The sequence below is a fragment of the Culex quinquefasciatus genome, chromosome 2, assembly GCF_015732765.1.
Source record: "Culex quinquefasciatus strain JHB chromosome 2, VPISU_Cqui_1.0_pri_paternal, whole genome shotgun sequence".
Taxonomy (NCBI): domain Eukaryota; kingdom Metazoa; phylum Arthropoda; class Insecta; order Diptera; family Culicidae; genus Culex; species Culex quinquefasciatus.
This window is the reverse complement of record NC_051862.1, coordinates 75,713,484-75,731,786: the sequence shown is the minus strand read 5'-3', so window position 1 is coordinate 75,731,786 and position 18,303 is coordinate 75,713,484. Positions and strand designations below refer to the sequence as shown.

At 35.0% G+C, this 18,303-nt stretch overlaps 1 protein-coding gene and 1 long non-coding RNA gene across 4 annotated transcripts in view; both read right to left on the bottom strand.

The window, feature by feature from the left end:
- LOC6054058 (kin of IRRE-like protein 1) overlaps positions 1-18,303 on the bottom strand; it is an 807,298-nt gene that overhangs the window by 58,352 nt on the left and 730,643 nt on the right. For all 3 annotated transcript variants that reach the window (XM_038257417.1, XM_038257418.1, XM_038257419.1), the window contains one exon: positions 5,620-5,830. In XM_038257417.1, coding sequence (XP_038113345.1) covers positions 5,620-5,830 — 211 coding nt within the window. The remainder of the gene's footprint in view (positions 1-5,619; positions 5,831-18,303) is intronic.
- Positions 15,172-15,958, bottom strand: LOC119767830. The gene is made up of 2 exons (XR_005277738.1): positions 15,875-15,958; positions 15,172-15,804 (listed from the first exon to the last, which is right to left on the bottom strand). It is a non-coding gene; the product is annotated as an uncharacterized LOC119767830 (long non-coding RNA).

The window sequence follows — 18,303 nt, the reverse complement described above, 5'->3', positions numbered from 1 at the left end:
GGTTTGCACCTCTATCGGACAGTATCGTGGCATGATCCACACGTGCCACACACACACGTGGGGCGACGCGTAGGAGCTGTCGAAAGGGGCTTTACAATTGATTAGTCCTGGTGCGCTAATTATTTAGACCAATATCACCAGTATACGCATTTTCGCCTAGCATTTAGTGCATAAAGTGGGTGTTTTGGGTGGGTTGTGTTTGTGTGTGTGGCATAAATGTTGATTGTGCAGAGAGGAAATTGAATTACGAACGTTGCGTTTGCACGTTTGGATCGCGATACTGTGCAACTGGATTTAGAAGGTCTCTTCGTATGTTTAGCTAGGTTTAATTGCATGGCAGGTAAATTTAACGGACAATTAGGCATCACAGTTAGATTGGGTCGTTCATTTTATTTATTCAATATAATTTCTGGAATTCCTCAATTTCTTACATTGCCATGTAACGTGAACAGCTTTGATTCCGGTTATCGGACGTCCACAACAATGTCCAAGTTATATTTTACAATCAACATTTCTCCAGAAATAACTCCAAATCAAACCACCCACACTGTCCTCGCCCGGAAAGATCTGCCAAACGTCGTGTCATCTTTCACGGCAAGTTGCCTTGATTTGGTTCGTCATGGTTGATGGGTCTGGGTCTGGCGTTCCCGACATCCGGCACGTTTCCCATGGAGATCATCGCCAGACCAAGACCAGGGTCATTGCCGGTTGGACTTCATCCATTGGATGCTGTTATAGTGGGGGCTACGAGACCGGTCCGGAGAACCATCAAATCAAATTTATTTTAGCTGCTTGCACACGGATATCAAAACCATGTAAACAACAGGCTATAATTATGTTGGGTCCAATTAGTTTGCCACTATCCGTCGGATCGATTTCAGGCTGAATAGCTGTTTGAGCTGAAGGGGAAATGTCTAATGCTGCAATGCAAAGTGACAGACCGTAAGATTCTCCCATTTGCGGTTGATTGGATTTGCTGCTTGGGAAATGCAAAACATTGATGTGGGATAAAGTGTTGAAGTAACACTTTTTGTTTTACAATATTTTTGTGACATCTGTTTGGATAATTTTAGGTATCAAATTGCAATCATAAGTTTCCAAAATTTCTAAGTATTGACTAAAAATTTAATTTTCGAAAACAAAAGTTTTTGCGGTTATGTACAATGGAACTCCACAAAAGTTCAAAATATTTTTAAACAAGCCCAAACATGCTTATCATGGTAATAAATGCAGAATAGGGCATTTTATATTCTTCTCATTTCAATTCAATTCTTTTTCCATTGAAATTTTGAAATTTTGTACAAAAATATTTTTTGCCGAATAATTTTTCATACCAATTTTGAAGGAGAGGCGACATGAACTTTGTGCAATATATGCAACGGCCTAACTTAAATTCGCAAAACACCATTTTTTTTATTTTAGAAATTATTTTATATGTTTTAGGGGAAAAACCGAAATTTTTGAGCCACAGAGAAGCATGGGCATAAATTCTGCAACCGAGTTTCAATGTTTAAATATGGAACATTCGTGAAAATTTCCGATCTTTTCGAAAACATTATTTAGATTTTTTTAAATCAATACTAACATTTCAAATGGGCAAACATTCAATATTACGCGCAAAAAACTCAAAATATTGTTTTCGAAAAGATCGGAAATAAGATCAGACTTATTGATCTAAAAAACATGTTTATTTTTTCCAAAAAATTGCCAATACTGTCTAATATATTTTACCTTTGCTAGCTTTAAGAGTGTCATTTTTAAATTCAATTTGTGTTTTTATTAGAATTTAGCAGTTCTGTTCCAGGATGTTACATTTGCAATTCAGAGATTTTGAGAACCTTTCAACTGAGCTCAATTCATAAGCCTTTGCAGGGAAGGTACATATTTCTTAGTTTTCTAGCTGAGTGCTCTTTTAAGGAAAATAAATTTTGAGAAAAATAATTTCTGAGAAGTGTCATTTTTGAGTTAAAAAAAAACTATTTTTGTGCAAATCATTATTTTATTGCGATTGTAAAATACAATTTTTTTAATCCCTTAACTCCCAAGCTCGAGAAAACTGGTGAAATTCACCCTTTTTCTCTAACGTTGATACTGATTCTAGAATATTAAGATACAATTTTAAATGCTCTCAAATTTGTATGCAAACATGTTGTAAGTAAACAAACCAATGAAACAAAACGGCTTCTTTAGTTATAGATTATGTTGAGGCAAAAAAAAAAAAAAAAAATACACAGAAAAAAAAGTTGAATTTTGGAATGTTGAAAATTTGGTCTCTATGAGGAAAGGTTATAAAATCACTCGAAAAATGAACTTCTTTATTCGACCTCAAAGACCCACCTTCACGTATACCTATCGACTCAGAATCAAATTCTGAACAAATGTCTGTGCGTCTGTCTGGATGTGAGTCCGTGCACCGAAAAATATGCACCCGATTATATCCGGACTGGCTGAACCGATTTGGACCGTTTTGGTCTCATTCGATCCGTCTTGGGATCCCACAAGACCCTAGTTCATATTATGAAGTTAAGAAAAGTACTTCAAAAGTTATGCTAAAAAAACGATTTTAGCTAAACTTCCGAAGATTGTAAAAAGGGTGCCATGCTATACATTTTTAGAAAGGCCTTTTAAAGACCTTTCCAACGCGTTCAAAAGATTGAAGATCTAACGTTCCCATCAAAAGTTATGAGCACTTAAGAGCGAGTTTTTCACCGATGTGAAACAGGTCGTATCGAGGTGCTCCGATTTGGATGAAACTTTCAGCATTTGTTTGTCTATACATGAGATGAACTCATGCCAAATATGAGCCCTCTACGACAAAGGGAAGTGGGGTAAAACGGGCATTGAAGTTTGAGGTCCAAATAACATGAAAAATCTTAAAATTGCTCGCATTTCCGTAAAACTTCATCAATTCCAACTCTCTTAGATGCATTCGAAAGGTCTTTTGAAGCCCTTTAAAATGTGCTATAGACATCCAGGATTGGTTTGACTTTTTCTCATAGCTTTTGCAAATTACTGTTTAAAATGGATTTTTTTAAAACCTTAATATCTTTTTGCAACAGCCTCCAACACCCATACTCCCATAGGTCAAAAGATAGGTAATTACATGGACTATAAGCTTACGGTATTAACTTTTTGGCCAATCGCAGTTTTTCTCATAGTTTTACGATTTTTCTAGAGCAAACATTTTACAACGTTAGTTTTTGCCCTGTAGGCCAAGAAGACGGCACTTTTTGGTCTCAATTTTGACATATTCGGAATCCTCAGAAAATTATACATTAGATTGAGGTGTTGGAATTAAGAATTTGATAGGAAAAAAATGCCATTTAGAATTAATTAAAATATTATTTAGAATTTTGTCGGATTAGGGGTAAAACAAGTTTTCGCCTACTTGATACAGCATTTGACGTATTGAGCATAGAGCAAAGAAGATCTATTTCTTTTTTCAAAAATGTTTTATTAAATTATTTTTTAAATCAAAATTACATTTCCAATACTCCTAACTTAAGTGAAATTGACCGAGGATTCCGAATATGACAAAATTGAGACCAAAAAAAGCCGTCTTCTTATCCTACAGGGCAAAAACTAACGTTGTAAAATGTTTGTTCTAGAAAAATCGTAAAACTATGAGAAAAACTGCGATTGGCCAAAAAGTTAATACCGTAAGCTTATAGTCCATGAAATTACCTATCTTTTGACCTATGGGAGTATGGGTGTAGCTATGAGAAAAAGTTAAACCGATCCTGGATGTCTATAGCAAATTTTGAAAGGCTTCGAAAGACCATTCAAATGCATCTACGAGAGCTGGAATTGACAAAGTTTTACGGAAATGCGAGCAATTTTAAGATTTTTCATGTTTTTTGGACCTCAAACTTCAAAGCCCGTTTTACCTCACTTCCCTTTATCGTAGAGGGCTCATATTTGACATGAGTTCATCTCATGTATAGACAAACAAACGCTGAAAGTTTCATCCAAATCGGAGCACCTCGATACGACCTCTAGAACAAACCGAGCAGAATCTACAAATACTGCCTCTTAAGTGTTATTTATACACTTTTTTGAGGCGGATCTCAAATATTTTGATGAAAAAGTTGTCCAAATCAATCATGCGACCTGTCGTTGGATAGGTTATCAAAAGACCTTTCCAACAAGCTCAAAAGATTGAAGATCTGACAACCCTATCAAAAGTAATTAGTACTTTAATATTTTTAATAAACCTTTTTTGAGGCCGGATCTCAGATATTTTGATTAAAAAATGCGAAGAAGGCACCAACCACCTAAAGGTGGATTAAGTAAAGTTTTTTTGAGTAATATTACATAAAAAAATGTGTAAAAATGTGAACCTGATGAATATTCATCAAAAACTGATGAAAATTCATCATTTTCTGGGGTAAAATTAATCATTTTTTTTGCTACCAAATCTATCACCATTTCTTGATGAATATTACCATCATTTTTTTTCTGTGTAATAGTAAAAAAATTAAATTTTTTGACAGAGTTTACATAATTTAGTATTGCTGATTTCGAGTTGGATGGAACAAAATAATTTCAACATTTAAAAATGTTTTATCATAATTTTAGAAATAAAACTAAAAAAAGAATGTAATTTTTTTCAAATTGTTGCTATATAGCAATTCCAGCTCAATTCGGGAATTTTTGTGATACTTTTGTACCCGACCCTCTCTGATTTCAATGAAACTTTGCAGACATGTTATCCTAGGAATATATAAGCCATTTTTGTGTATATGGAGCCTATAGCATTCAAAAATAACATTTGAGAAGGGGATAAGTTATTAAAATATTCTTGTATTATGTAATTTAAAAATTACTGTATCTCGAAGCCGTTGCATTGTATCAAAAAGTGTTCGAAGACAAACTTGTAGGAAATTGGACGGGCTTTCTGATAAAAATGCACTGAAATAAAAATACTTGTCATTTTTATGAGATATTTTGGTTAAATTTTAAGGTAATGTCACGATTTTTTTCGTTAATTTTTTTTGAAAAAATAGCCTAAGATGTTACAAAATGACTCACAAAATATGCTGCATGGTACGTTTCTCCTAAAAAAACACAGAAATCATTTACTTAAACTTTTTTTTTAAGTGGTCTAAACGTCAAAATTGATAAAAACCTAAAGTGGGAATCGATTTTCCAGACAATTTTACCTTAAAGTCTCCATATTGACCAACGTCCTATGTTCAATCCTTCTGAAGATACAGCGGTTGTAAATTTAAAAATGTAAAAAAAGGTTTTTTGGTGGTTTTGGCAAATTCTATAAGACAGACTTGATTTTTCAGTCTCGTAAATAGTTTTAACCTGGTTTTTAACATTTAGTTGTTTCAATTTAAGATTTCATTTATTTTAGATTGTTGTCTGCTAAATGGTATTGTTATGTTCATAAATCATATTTTTAAATTAGAAAAATATTTCTCTTATCAATAGAAATATTCAGTGAATACCTTTAAATCTTATTACATTTTGTGAAAATGTTCTAAAACAATATCAAAATAATGTTTATGCACCGATACTAAGTCAATGATTTTCGTTGAAAATGTTACAGAATGTTCTCGACCATTGACCATGACTGCAATTTCAGCACTTCAAAATGATGTCTCTACTCACCGACAACGCTCAGCGTGACAAAGTAACTGCGCACGGGCTGGGTCGAGATCTGGCACTCGTAGATTCCGGCGTCCCGCTTCTGGGCCCACTTGATCTGCAGCGTCCAGTCGTCGGTGTTTTTGTGATGCGTCGCCTGGAAGCGCTGGTCCGAGGTGTACGTGTAGCTGCCCACCGTCAGGATGTGAATGTCCCGGTGCCGTATCCAGGAGACCTGTTGGGCCAAATGTCGCCCCCCGAGGGTTGTTGTTGTTGGCGCCCAATTCCGGTTCGGTGATTTTTCGGGGGTTCCGGGTCCAATTATGGTGTGTGTGTGCGCGCGTGGAGGTGGAAAAAAGGAAAAGTTGAAAAAAGGGAGACACATGATTGAGTAAATATTTTGACGAGTTCTATCGGTGACACGGATAGAAAAAGAGTGGATTTTTTATTTCCTTCCGGCACAGTGGAGCGGATGTTTGGTTAGATGGTTGGAGTAAACATGGAAAGCAAAGGTCAACCCTTTATTTTTTCACCTTTTTAACGTCACGCTGAAAGTTTCATCCACATATCGAGGTATCCAGATACGACCTGGTTAATTCCAACTGAATCTTCAAATCTCAAAAGACATCACCCTTCCAGCTAGACAGCACTAATCAAAACGCCATGAATAATTAGTTTATTGATTGGATCAGGCTCATCAAATTATCATGGTAGAAATAGCTTTCGCACCCTTCCCCAATTCCCAGGAACTCTTTCTGTCCCGGGGCTTGCAACCTGTTTGCTCGAGCTGAAAAGCATCCACGATTCCGAGCTTCAACGGCTTCGCCTCAAGCTCCCCAAGGAGAGGAAGGAAAAAGGTAGACGACGACGCCAAAGTCACACAAACGCTAGACGACGCTTTCGCAGAAAAGCTGAAAGGAAAGTGGATCTCATAAATTTTTAAAATCCATTTTAATCTAAGATTTTGATGAATGGAATTTCGTTGCCATCACCCCGCTCTCGGCGTTCCTACCTCAGAATCCCACTGAAAAAGGTCCTTTTTGCAAGTATTTAACAACCGGGCATCCGTTTGCCGTAGATCAGGCGACTAGCGCGGACGTTTTCTTTCTTTCGCCCGGAGATGGGAAGCAAATTAAGTGCTGGCCATCCTTTTCCCGGAGGGGAAGTATTAAAAAAGGGGTTTGACACGGGCGCACCTAGACGCGTTGAAAATCCTTTTTCTTTTGTCACTTTGAATGGTCAGGTCACAAAAGAAAAAAAGTGAGTGAATTATTGTTTAAAAAGATATTTTATAATATTATATAATTGTTGGAACTCATGAACTCATGTTCGTGTTTCATGGTTCATGCTTCATGTTTCATGCTTCATGTTTCATGTTTCATGTTCATGTTTCATGTTCATGTTTCATGTACATGTTTCATGTTCATGTTTCATGTTCATGTTTCATGTTCATGTTTCATGTTCATGTTTCATGTTCATGTTTCATGTACATGTTTCATGTTCATGTTTCATGTTCATGTTTCATGTTCATGTTTCATGTTCTTGTTTCATGTTCATGTTTCATGTTCATGTTTCATGTTCATGTTTCATGTTCATGTTTCATGTTCATGTTTCATGTTCATGTTTCATGTTCATGTTTCATGTTCATGTTTCATGTTCATGTTTCATGTTCATGTTTCATGTTCATGTTTCATGTTCATGTTTCATGTTCATGTTTCATGTTCATGTTTCATGTTCATGTTTCATGTTCATGTTTCATGTTCATGTTTCATGTTCATGTTTCATGTTCATGTTTCATGTTCATGTTTCATGTTCATGTTTCATGTTCATGTTTCATGTTCATGTTTCATGTTCATGTTTCATGTTCATGTTTCATGTTCATGTTTCATGTTCATGTTTCATGTTCATGTTTCATGTTCATGTTTCATGTTCATTAGCGTGGTGGCTTTTGAAGGGGCCAGCCACCATCTAAAAGTATCTGTATCTTTAAAGGGTCACTTCCTAGCATGTTGGTATGTTCTACAAAGTTGTTCCCCAGTTCAAAACCTATCTCCTACTATAAGAGTCAAGTCATTTCATCGATTTATAAAAAAAAATCCTAATACAATGTAAAAAAAGATAGTTTCCCATGGAAAATAAATCAAAATCCCATATAAATTTCAAATTAAAACTGGAGCTCCTAGACCTTACCAAATGGGCTCAACTTTTCAGGAGTGCTTCTGGGGACATAAAAGAACGAAATTCCGGTTGATGCAAGACAAAATAACAACTTTTGTCTTTTTTATAGAAACGTGAACCACGCTAATGTTCATGTTTCATGTTCATGTTTCATGTTCATGTTTCATGTTCATGTTTCATGTTCATTACTTTTCGAATCTGTTATGTAATGTAGGCTGTTTCGTCGTTGGAGGAACAGGAGACAATTAAGTGAGTGATTTCACGACGAAATTGCAAAAAATCTGTTCTCAAGTTCTTCACTGCAATTGTATTATGTAGATGTAAATTCCTGAGACCTTTTAAATCTGTCTGGGTGGTGAAGGGAAAAGTGGGTTTCAATGACATCCCTCTTTTTTAATCAACTGACAAGATTTATTTCATTCAATGAGCAACTTCGTCAAAACCGGAAAGGTCTTCCGATGAGAATAAAACGGTCAGTTGGCCTCTAAAACCGTGCTTTAATCCAGTTTAATGTTGAGGAAAAAAACCGTATCCTCATCACAAAGGGACAGTCTTTTTTTTCGAAGACAATTTATCACCTGAACCTCGCAAAATCGTAAAATGAACCCCGGAAAATCCGGGAGAACCGCTCGTCCTCGTCATAAGTCACATTTAATGGGGCATTTTTCTTTTAATCCGGTTTCCGAAAAATAAACTCTCCATGAAGTATACCGATCAAAGGAGGGCCTCGTCGAGAATGCTTTAATGTTTCCGGATCGTGCTTCAAACCCACCACACTCATCAATAACCAAAGTAAATCGAACAACAATTCCACCCGCGAAGATGATGAGCATAATTTATGTGATTTCTGAATTCTCGATTTCACAGCGCACTGATTAGGTTAGTGTGTGCATAAACATTTGGCAACACTGGTATTTACCAATTATACGGAGCGTGCCTAATTGATTAACAAAAGATACACGCCCTCTTCCGGGTGATTTGATTCGGGCCAAACAAGAGAACAAACGGTAATTTCCAGAATCCAATTGTTTGTGTGATGATTAGATAATATGGCTGTGTTTGCATAATAGATGTGTTCTGCCTGGTGAACACACTTATGCAGATGATGAGGAAATGTTTGGCAACAATGTTGTGTGGAAATTCCATGAATTGTGGCATTCTGGCATGGATTTGGTACTAATTTATTATGATTGTCTTGCTAGATGTTAAATTTATGTTCTTAAACTTTGAGTCAACAGAAATAAGTACGCAGACAAACAGATACCGTTGCTTATTTTGTTTGCAACATTAATGATCAGTGTGAAATTTAAACTTCTGTTATCTATGATCACATCACCAACCGGCTACCGTCCCCACGGGAAATATCACAAAATGCAAACAGTCACTTTGAAGTGCACACCGATCCATTGCATCATGTCCCCTAAGATGATTCCCCTTAACAGGGTGCAAATCTCTGACAAGTAGACATCAAACGCGACATAATCATATTTCCCCCCGGGAACCCGCAGCCCCCCCCCCCCCACTTTGTTGCAGTGGTTTCAAGCGAATTAATTATCGCAAATAATCTCAATTCCAGCTCGTCATCATCGGTGCAAATATTGAGCATTGTAGCAAATTCCTCACCCAAGACATGCTGGACGTGTGCGTGACGTTAAATTTCATGGACCAACGCCGTATTGAATGTCGGATCGATTACAGACTCCGGATAATTGATAGCAAGCGAGGCCACGTGGCCGGGGATTAACCTCGTTAATTAGTGCAAAGTGGAATGGTTTACGATCTACGCAAGAAGGTGTGGCGTTAATTTTACTGAATTTGTGTAAGATCTTCATGTTCTTCAATAGTAAACTTAAAATAAATTAATCCTTTAGTGAAAATTCTCTCTCATCATTGATATATTTTCCATTCAAAATTTTTATTATACAAATAATTACAAACAAACACAACTAGACATCTTTTAAGTAGATGTCAGTAATAGTTTCAATTGCATCAAGGTATGATAGATTTGAGTTCCCTGAATACGCTTCAATCAACAGATTTTATTTTTAGTGAATTCCCTGCCAAGGAATTAAATTGTAAATTTCGAATGTAATTGTATGGAATCGTCTTAAGCAACCTTGAGTACCCTTCCTTATGATCAAAACAGCCTTTCTGTGGCATTTATTCTGTGGCATTTATATTTGGTACGCAAGTATTCGAATTTATTTTAACTCTTGAAGGAATTTTCTGATTGATTTGGTGTTTTAACAAAGTTGTAGGTATTCCGGAGGACTATTTAGGCAATTGGATTTTTTTGTCGATTTTTTAATAATTTTTTGTATTGGAATAAAACAATTTCCCAAAATTATATATTTTAAATTTTTTAAGTGTTTTTGGGGATGTTGTTTTTGAAAACATGCTTTCAGTAAAAATTTAATATGCAATCAAAAAATAAGAGTTTTTTTTATAAAATGCACTGTTTGCAGGATACAGCCACCTAAAGTTTTATTTAAACAAACAAATCCCGTGTATCGATTTTTTTAATAACGTCTGTGATTGTCCATAACTGAAAATATTCTGATCGAAAAAAACAAGAAACAACAAAACAGCCTTACATTTTTTAGTGAAAATATCTCAGCGACTGACTGGTCCAGTTTGAATGTTAAAAAGTGAAATATTTGCGAAATGTTATGATCTTCCATCGATACCTACCACTTTGCCCTAGACAACAAATCGATCAGAAAATTCCTTAAAAAGTTACAGATTTTCGAATATTCCGGCTAAAAAAATTGTGTTGAGCCTTTATGGGTGAAACAATGACACAAGATTACATCTTTGATCATTGGAAGGCCCTCCACCATCATTCAATATTACGCCCTTTTAAAAATGTTAGTCATGGTCAGGGATGGAATAATCGCGAAAAAATCAATTTCGCTTGCGAACTTTTTTCACCCGCGAAAGAGAGAGGAGGCAAATCACGCAAAAGAAAATCACTCCCGAAATTCTCCCGGAAAATCAATCTGCTGACGATTTTTGTGAATTTCCTTGTCAGCACCACTCAAAAAAATTTTTTCACTTTGTTTACACACATTGCCCATCTACAAAATGTTACAGGCCAATTTCCGACGTGTAACGTTACACTTGCAAGTGCAGTAGTGAAAGAGATGTTCCACCGAATAATCAAGATGATGATTTTTTTAGATTCTTTTTAGCGATCTTTCGTGCGCGAGAGAGGAGAGCATGCTCCCTTCGGATTTTTTCTCTTGATGAACTTCCAATGATTTTCTTTTGATGATGATTATTCCATCGCTGGTCATGGTTTAAATTTTTTGAAAATATTTTTTTCGAAAAGATTTAACATTGAAAATCGGACCGTTAGTTGCTGAGATATCGACATTAGAAAATGATGTGTTGTTTGGGTGGGACTTAAAAAACTTCAATTTTCCTGTTTATAAACCTTTGCATGGCAATATCTCAGCAACGAAGGGTCGTATCAACAAAGTTCAAAAAAGCAAAATATAGAAAATTTTCTCAGCTTTTCAAAAATATTTTTTTCAATGGTGGGCAAACATGTGCACTAATTTAAAAAAAAATGAAAAACTGCGACTATTTTCAAAAAATTCACCTAAAAATGGATTTAACTTGTAAACGGTGCACTTTATCAAAATTTCACTAAAGTACTTTTTGATTGCAAATTTCATTACATCGAAAAATTAAGTTGAAAAATTTTTGCGACCAATTTTTCGATTTTTTGAAAAAAATAGTAGGGGAAAGTGGGGCAAGTGTAACAAGCTAAGGAAATGATCATTATAACCCTTGAAAATCATTAAAAAATCTGTCGGATTTGTATAATCATCTTCTTCCAGGTCTTGATTGAGGCTTTGATAGAAAAAGTTTTTGAAAAACCTTGTTTTTTAATGCAAAAAATTGATTTTAAAATTTTTGATTTTCCGTACGTTCTACTCAACTAGTGGGCCAAGACGAACAACCTGTTGAGGCAAGAGGAACAATTAGAGCGTCCAATTTCCCGGGGTTACAAATTTCCCGGGAAACGAGAAATTTTCAGCCAATTTCCCGGGAAATCCCGGGAATTCCCGGAAATTTTAAATTTATTGAAAATAGTTATGATCTTGGTTTTAATTAATATTATTCAACAAAATTTTATAGGACTTCAACATTAATGGTTTAAATAAGTGTGAAGATCAATTAACAGCTTGACTGCATGTAAAAAATCATTAAACAAGAAAATGTATTTTGGTATTTTTTGATGAGAAATTTTAAACTTGCCTCTGTGACCAGTTTATTGAAATGAGAAAAAAAACCATACCGAAATTATGTTTTTCATGACAAAAACTGGTTTCAGCTCTTGAACAAATGGTAAAGCTTTTTATTGTTGGTTTAACTCCAAACAACCCAATGTTTTCAAATATTTGAAGCAAGCTTTGAATATATTTTTGCATTTTTTAAGAACAAACAATAGAAAGTAATTTTCAATGATTTTTTTGTATTATTATGCAACATGATTTAAATTATACGATAAATTAACATCATTCCACAAAGAGTCTTCTATTTTTTTACATTTAACCCTCCAACACCTGTAGTTGCACCAGTACTCCATAATTCTTTATAATTTCTTTAGTACTAGTTATTCAACCAATTGAATTAAATATTTTTGCACAAATTCGATTTTCATCACATTTGATCATGGTAAACAAAAACGTAAAAAAATCTCAGTTTTAATTTGGAGGTAAGGAGTTAATATTGTTTTGATGAAATATCATCAATCTGTTAAAAGCTTACCTAATTGTAATAATTTAATACTCATTAAGCAAGATCTATTCCCAGTTGCTCCAAAAATTAATAAAGTCCAGAACCGATTATCCGAAGGTCTCAGAAAAATTTCACTTCGGATAATCGTAACTTCGGATAATCGAATCTCGAAAAAAAAATTTTTTGTTATCTGACCCCTAAACTATGCTAAAGTGATTTAAAAGATATTAATCCAAGATGGCGGCCAAAATAGCGGTGATGTAATATTGAAAAAATGCATTTTATTTTTGATAAACAACACAAATTTGACTAAAATGGGGTCGCAGAACTCGAAATTTAATGTCAAAAATAAGAAAATGAAAAAAAAAAACATGAAAAAATTCCCAGTCCCAAACAAACCTTCGGATAATCGAACTTCGGATAATCGTGGCTTCGGATAATCGAGTCTGGACTGTATCATCAGAAATAATTCTGATATCATAATTTCTGATAATCTTAATTAATTATATATAAACCAAACAATACATTTAATTGAACAAAATCATGTTGAGTTTGTTCATTTATTATTTTTTCAGAGCATTTTCAAAAAAATAGTTCCAAAAATTTAAGAAAATGTATATTTCCGCTTGAATTACGGGAATTCCCGGGAAATTGACAAATTTCCCGGGAAACGGGAAATATTTTTTTTCGGGAAATCCCGGGAATTCCCGGGAATTTTTTTCCCGGGACGGGAAATTGGACGCTCTAGGAACAATGCATGAAACAACATGTTAATTTGCTAATCATTCTAATCTGATATATCTATGTGATAACATATATCATATTAGAATGTATTTGAAACGTTTCTTTCATTTTAAGATTAAAAAATAATATTTTACTAGAAATTTGATCGTTTTTACTAAAAAAAAAATTAATTGGATGATAAATAGTAAATTTTCATGATATCACTTCATTTTGTCTGGATTTTTTTTTACAATTATTTATCTGTTTTTAAGTACTTTTATGTATTTATTTTACAATAAAATATATTGTTGCAGCAATTCGTAATTTTTTTCCATACTAAAAATTCATATGGTACACTTGACCCACCTGAACATGATTTTTTAAAAGCTCTCAACAAAAATAACCAAAAGTTAAATCATACTTTATAATTGATGCAAGTCATTGGTAGGGACACTACTGATCTAGGAAAAATAGCAATTAGCCGTAAAACGAACCCTAAGCCTTTTTTGTACTTTCCAAAAATTATTAGAAAACTAAGGTTTTGACAAAAACTTCATTAAATCTTATGCCCCGTGGCGTTTACGTCGTTACGTCGGTTATGTGGTAGTAGAATCAGATAATTGCATTGCTGGCAACAATTTCTCATTCTGGAAATAATCAAAATTGTAAAAATTACTGCCGTACGAGCGACTGTTCCTCTTGCCCCATATGGTTGTCTTGCCCCACCTTCCCCTATTGATTCAAAAATTCATAACTCGCTCAAAGATTTTTTGCACAACCTGGAAATTTCTGAAAAGTTGGCATTTGATGTCCTCTAAAACACATCAAAAAATAAAAAAAATTAAAAATAGTGTTTTTTTGCAAATCAAGTTTTAGTGACAAAGAGTTAAATAAAAAATCACCAACATTTTTTTACCAAAAAATTCCATCGAAAGATACAGATTTTTGAATTTTCATACACCATTTTTGTATGGCCAGCTGCCAAATTTGTATGGAAAATTATATGGACAAACTAATGATGCAAAATGGCTTCTTTGGGCATACCGAAGGCACCAAAAAAGTTTCAGTCGGATTAAAAAATACAAAAATTAAAATTTGAGATAAAAGACCGATTTCGTAGAGAAGCTTTGTGAATAATCGTGCGCCACCCATCAAAATATATAAAAAAAAGTTAAAATTGGAAAAAATTAAAACTTCTGGGTCCAACAGGCTATATTTGAAATAGGCCCCTCTTGTCTCGAATAAAAATTTAAGGTACATTTGTTAGCAAATAGTCACCTTTCGCCATGACGTGTGTAGTTTTAATGAATTTTAGAGAAAATAATGGTTTTATAACAATTTTTCCTTAAGTTTATACATATTTTGCTGGAAATTTAATCAATTCAAATCTTTTTTTAAACACTATTGAAATAAATTTTCTTTAAAAAAATCCTTGGACATTGTATGGGTTACCCTACACAGAAAAAAAAATGTAAATTTACCCGACACTGAAACCATGTTTTGAATGTAAACATGCTCAATGTAAAATTGAAATTCATTGTAAATCGTTGTATTGCACGTAAAGAGCCTTCATGTAAAATGAGATTGAACGTATCTTATAAATCTCATGCAAATTGCATTTTTATTTCCGGCAAATGATAAATTTGAAAATCCAAAAAGCATGTAAATAATAATTTAATGTAAAATTAGCTCATCGTAAATGTTGAAGGCACTTAAAATCCAATTGAAACATTGGTTGTTGTTGTTAATGACAGTTCAGCATTATCGAGGGAATGGTGCGTGAGTGTTTTGTAGTTAATGTGCTTAGTTTGGCTGACAATATTAAAGATGCTAGTGATTGTTTTGTGCTCAAAGGTGCAAAACAACAACATTCAGTTACAGGTGTCGAGTCACCCGTTGTCTGCATCAAAATCAAAACAAGGCTCATCATCGTGAAAGTAAGAATTCATTTTACCGTTTCTGCTAAAAACAAAATATTATAATGGACTTTGGCATTAGCAGCAAACAATCCGCAAGGTTTTACATCGCACTGGATTGATCGCGTCCAAATCGGAAGATTTATACCGGGAATGCTTTCCACCGAAGCAATCCAACTTTCGGGATCTTTGTTTACGTCTTGGATTGAAAGGAATGGGGAACAACCTTCTGGTTTAATTGCAACGAATTAAATGGATAAGCATAATTTCATAAATAACAGATTATTACTTACAAATTCTAATGTTTTTTGGATAGTTTTGGCCGCAAGAACCTTCTGTTGAAGTACAGGCAGCTTCTTCCGTAGCCTTTTGACGTCATCAACAGGCCCAGCAGTGCAAGAAGCTCTCACCTTTAGCTGGCAAATCGCCCTCCGACTCCGGGTTGAACGGCCATAACGGATAGTCTCGACGACTTCCTTCTTGTCCGTGTCATCGTTGGCAGGGTTCTGCCTAGGAACAGAAAAAGCGGCTGCGGCAGCTGCATTGTCCGTGGTGTCAGGAGATTCCGTAGGCTCATCAACTTCCGGTTCCAATGTAGATTATGTACCCTTTTTCGCTCCCGGATCAGAATATTCACTCGTGCCTTCAGGTAGGATTTCGTCATATTATGGTCATACGTAGAAAACAATGATCGTTTTTGTGAATATACTCACGAAATAGATTTTTATAACTAAATAATAAAATTATATAATCTTAACTACAATGAGCCTAAACTTCTTTGTATCTGAAAAAATGACAGATCATTGAAGGTGTCAGATTTAATACACGATCACCTTGACTTACTTAAATTTTGGTTAATTGCATCTCCAACCACCTAAATTTGGTTTGGCCTTAGTTTTATCCAAAAGTGAGTATAAAAGCTCTTTTGATGTAACATGTCCACCCAGTCACGATGCCCTAGCAGGATTCTAACAGAGTTCATACAGAGCTAGATATTCTTACAGCATTCTAGCAGAAATGTTCCACCGTTCTAGCAGGATTCTGGCAGAACCAGCTCTGCTAAAATATTTCGTAACTTCCGAATAGTTAAAAAAACAGTTTTGTTTAATTTAATTTTAAAATTAGGTAAACTACAGTCGCGAGCATTAATTTTCAATCTTAACGCATCTATTTATTAAATCTAAACCAAGTTTATACATACTTATATCAGTTGGGTGAGCGGGATCTGTTGAAAGTTTAAGTTTGATTCATTGGTCCGTATACAAATGGACGCGACCACACCGAACAAATCGTACACTAAGTATCAAGTAGCAAACAATCAAAACTTTTCTTCCTAACATACAAGTAATTTATATTTCTAGAGTTTTATTTAAAAAGGACCTATAAACTATTGTCTTTCATATGTTTATAGAACCCTCGATAGAACCTATTCAAAAAAAACTCTAGATTTCTACTAGATATTTAGAAATTGATCAATGAAATAAAATAAAATCACACCGAAAGATTGATTTGTCAAAAATTATTGATATGTTGCTCTTTGTTGATAGGAAGTAATTAAAGATTGGACTCTTGGTTTAATTTGTAATTGTAATTGTAATTTTATTGAAACGATATCCTGTTAGTTTATTGCGCATTTTGCACTTTACTAGAGTCTTGCGCAGTTATTTTCATCACAGTAACTTTTTATCACAGTGATTTTTCATCACAGTTGTGTCGTTTCCAAGGGTTGTCAAGGTATGTAAACTGTTTATGTTTTGATTTCTATTTTTGGAATGTCGGGCCATGTTACGAAAATTCTACTCATCCATTGTGTTTCAGGACCCAATCTGAAGAGGAACGGAACAGATTCATTGGAAGTGCAAGACAGTTTTGTGGGACTTAAGTGTGTGGAATAGTTGAACACTCAAAAAACTTCACTTTCTTGGCTTTTTAGCTTTGGCGATGGCGGGTTTTCCCAGCTGCGATGTCCAGTCTTTGTTGCCGGATGTAGCTTCTAAACTGCGGCCTTGAGGCTGTCTTCGGCTTAGACTTCCGTGCCGGATGTGGATGAACGACCAGCTGTTGAATTCGTTTCACGCAGAAATCTTCCTTCCTTGTTGAATCGGCAGCCCCAGCGTCTGATCCGAGCGTGCTGAGAGGGCGGGCGTGCCCTCCTTGGCGTTGGAGGCGAGTGGCTTCTGGGTATTCGTCCTTGGCGTTGACGGCGCGATGAGGTGCTCTTATAACGGTTGGATGTAGGCAAATGCCATACAGGACTTACACTGTCCAGGCCGATAAAACCGAAACGGACGCGCGCTCGCGAAATCTCCATCTTTTGTGCGGTTATTGATGATCAACACACCGAGGATCACGTCTTATCCATTATGATACCAGGTTGGAGAAGTCCCCTCACTACTGATGTGAAGAGTTAAATGTAGTTCGTCATGGATTATGACCAACGGTTACAGGAAAATATGTATTTAAATCGGAAAAAATAAAAGGAGAATGAATAAATTCCTGTTGGCAAAATCATTAAGTCTACTGAAAGTATTCCATAGATTGGCACAAAATTGGACATTAAAATATAAACGGTTCTTCTTCAGTACATTATATGATCTTTATGAAACATTTAAAACTGTCTAGGTAATTAAATTCATTTAGACAATTTACGAAACGATCAGAATTCAAATTTTAATAACTTCCGGTAATTGAACGTTCAGGCCAAAGGTTGAATATGGCATCAATTGAGCCTTTCTAGAAAAAAAAAAATAAATAAAAATAAAAAGTAATCTCAAAAGTTCCAACTTCTAGAATCGAGCCAGGAACCTTTAACAGACCATCTCAATGACTTAACTGCCTCGGCCACCACAGCTTGGTGACTATTTTGGGGTCAGAAGTCGATGCATTGCACTTGTTTTGTTTTGATGGTGTGATAGAAATTTAGTTTGCCAACTGTGATGAAAATAATCCCGCAGCACTCTACTGAGGTGCAAAATGCGCAAAGGTTGACAGTTCTCAGTCATGCAAGGCAGTGTGATGAAAAAATCTAGGCCTAGCACGATTGACACAAAACTCTAGAAATTGCTGCAAGGCGCAATACACTGTATATCATTTCAAATTTAATCGATTTTATTTCAGAAGCGTGTAATCTAGTACCTCTTTT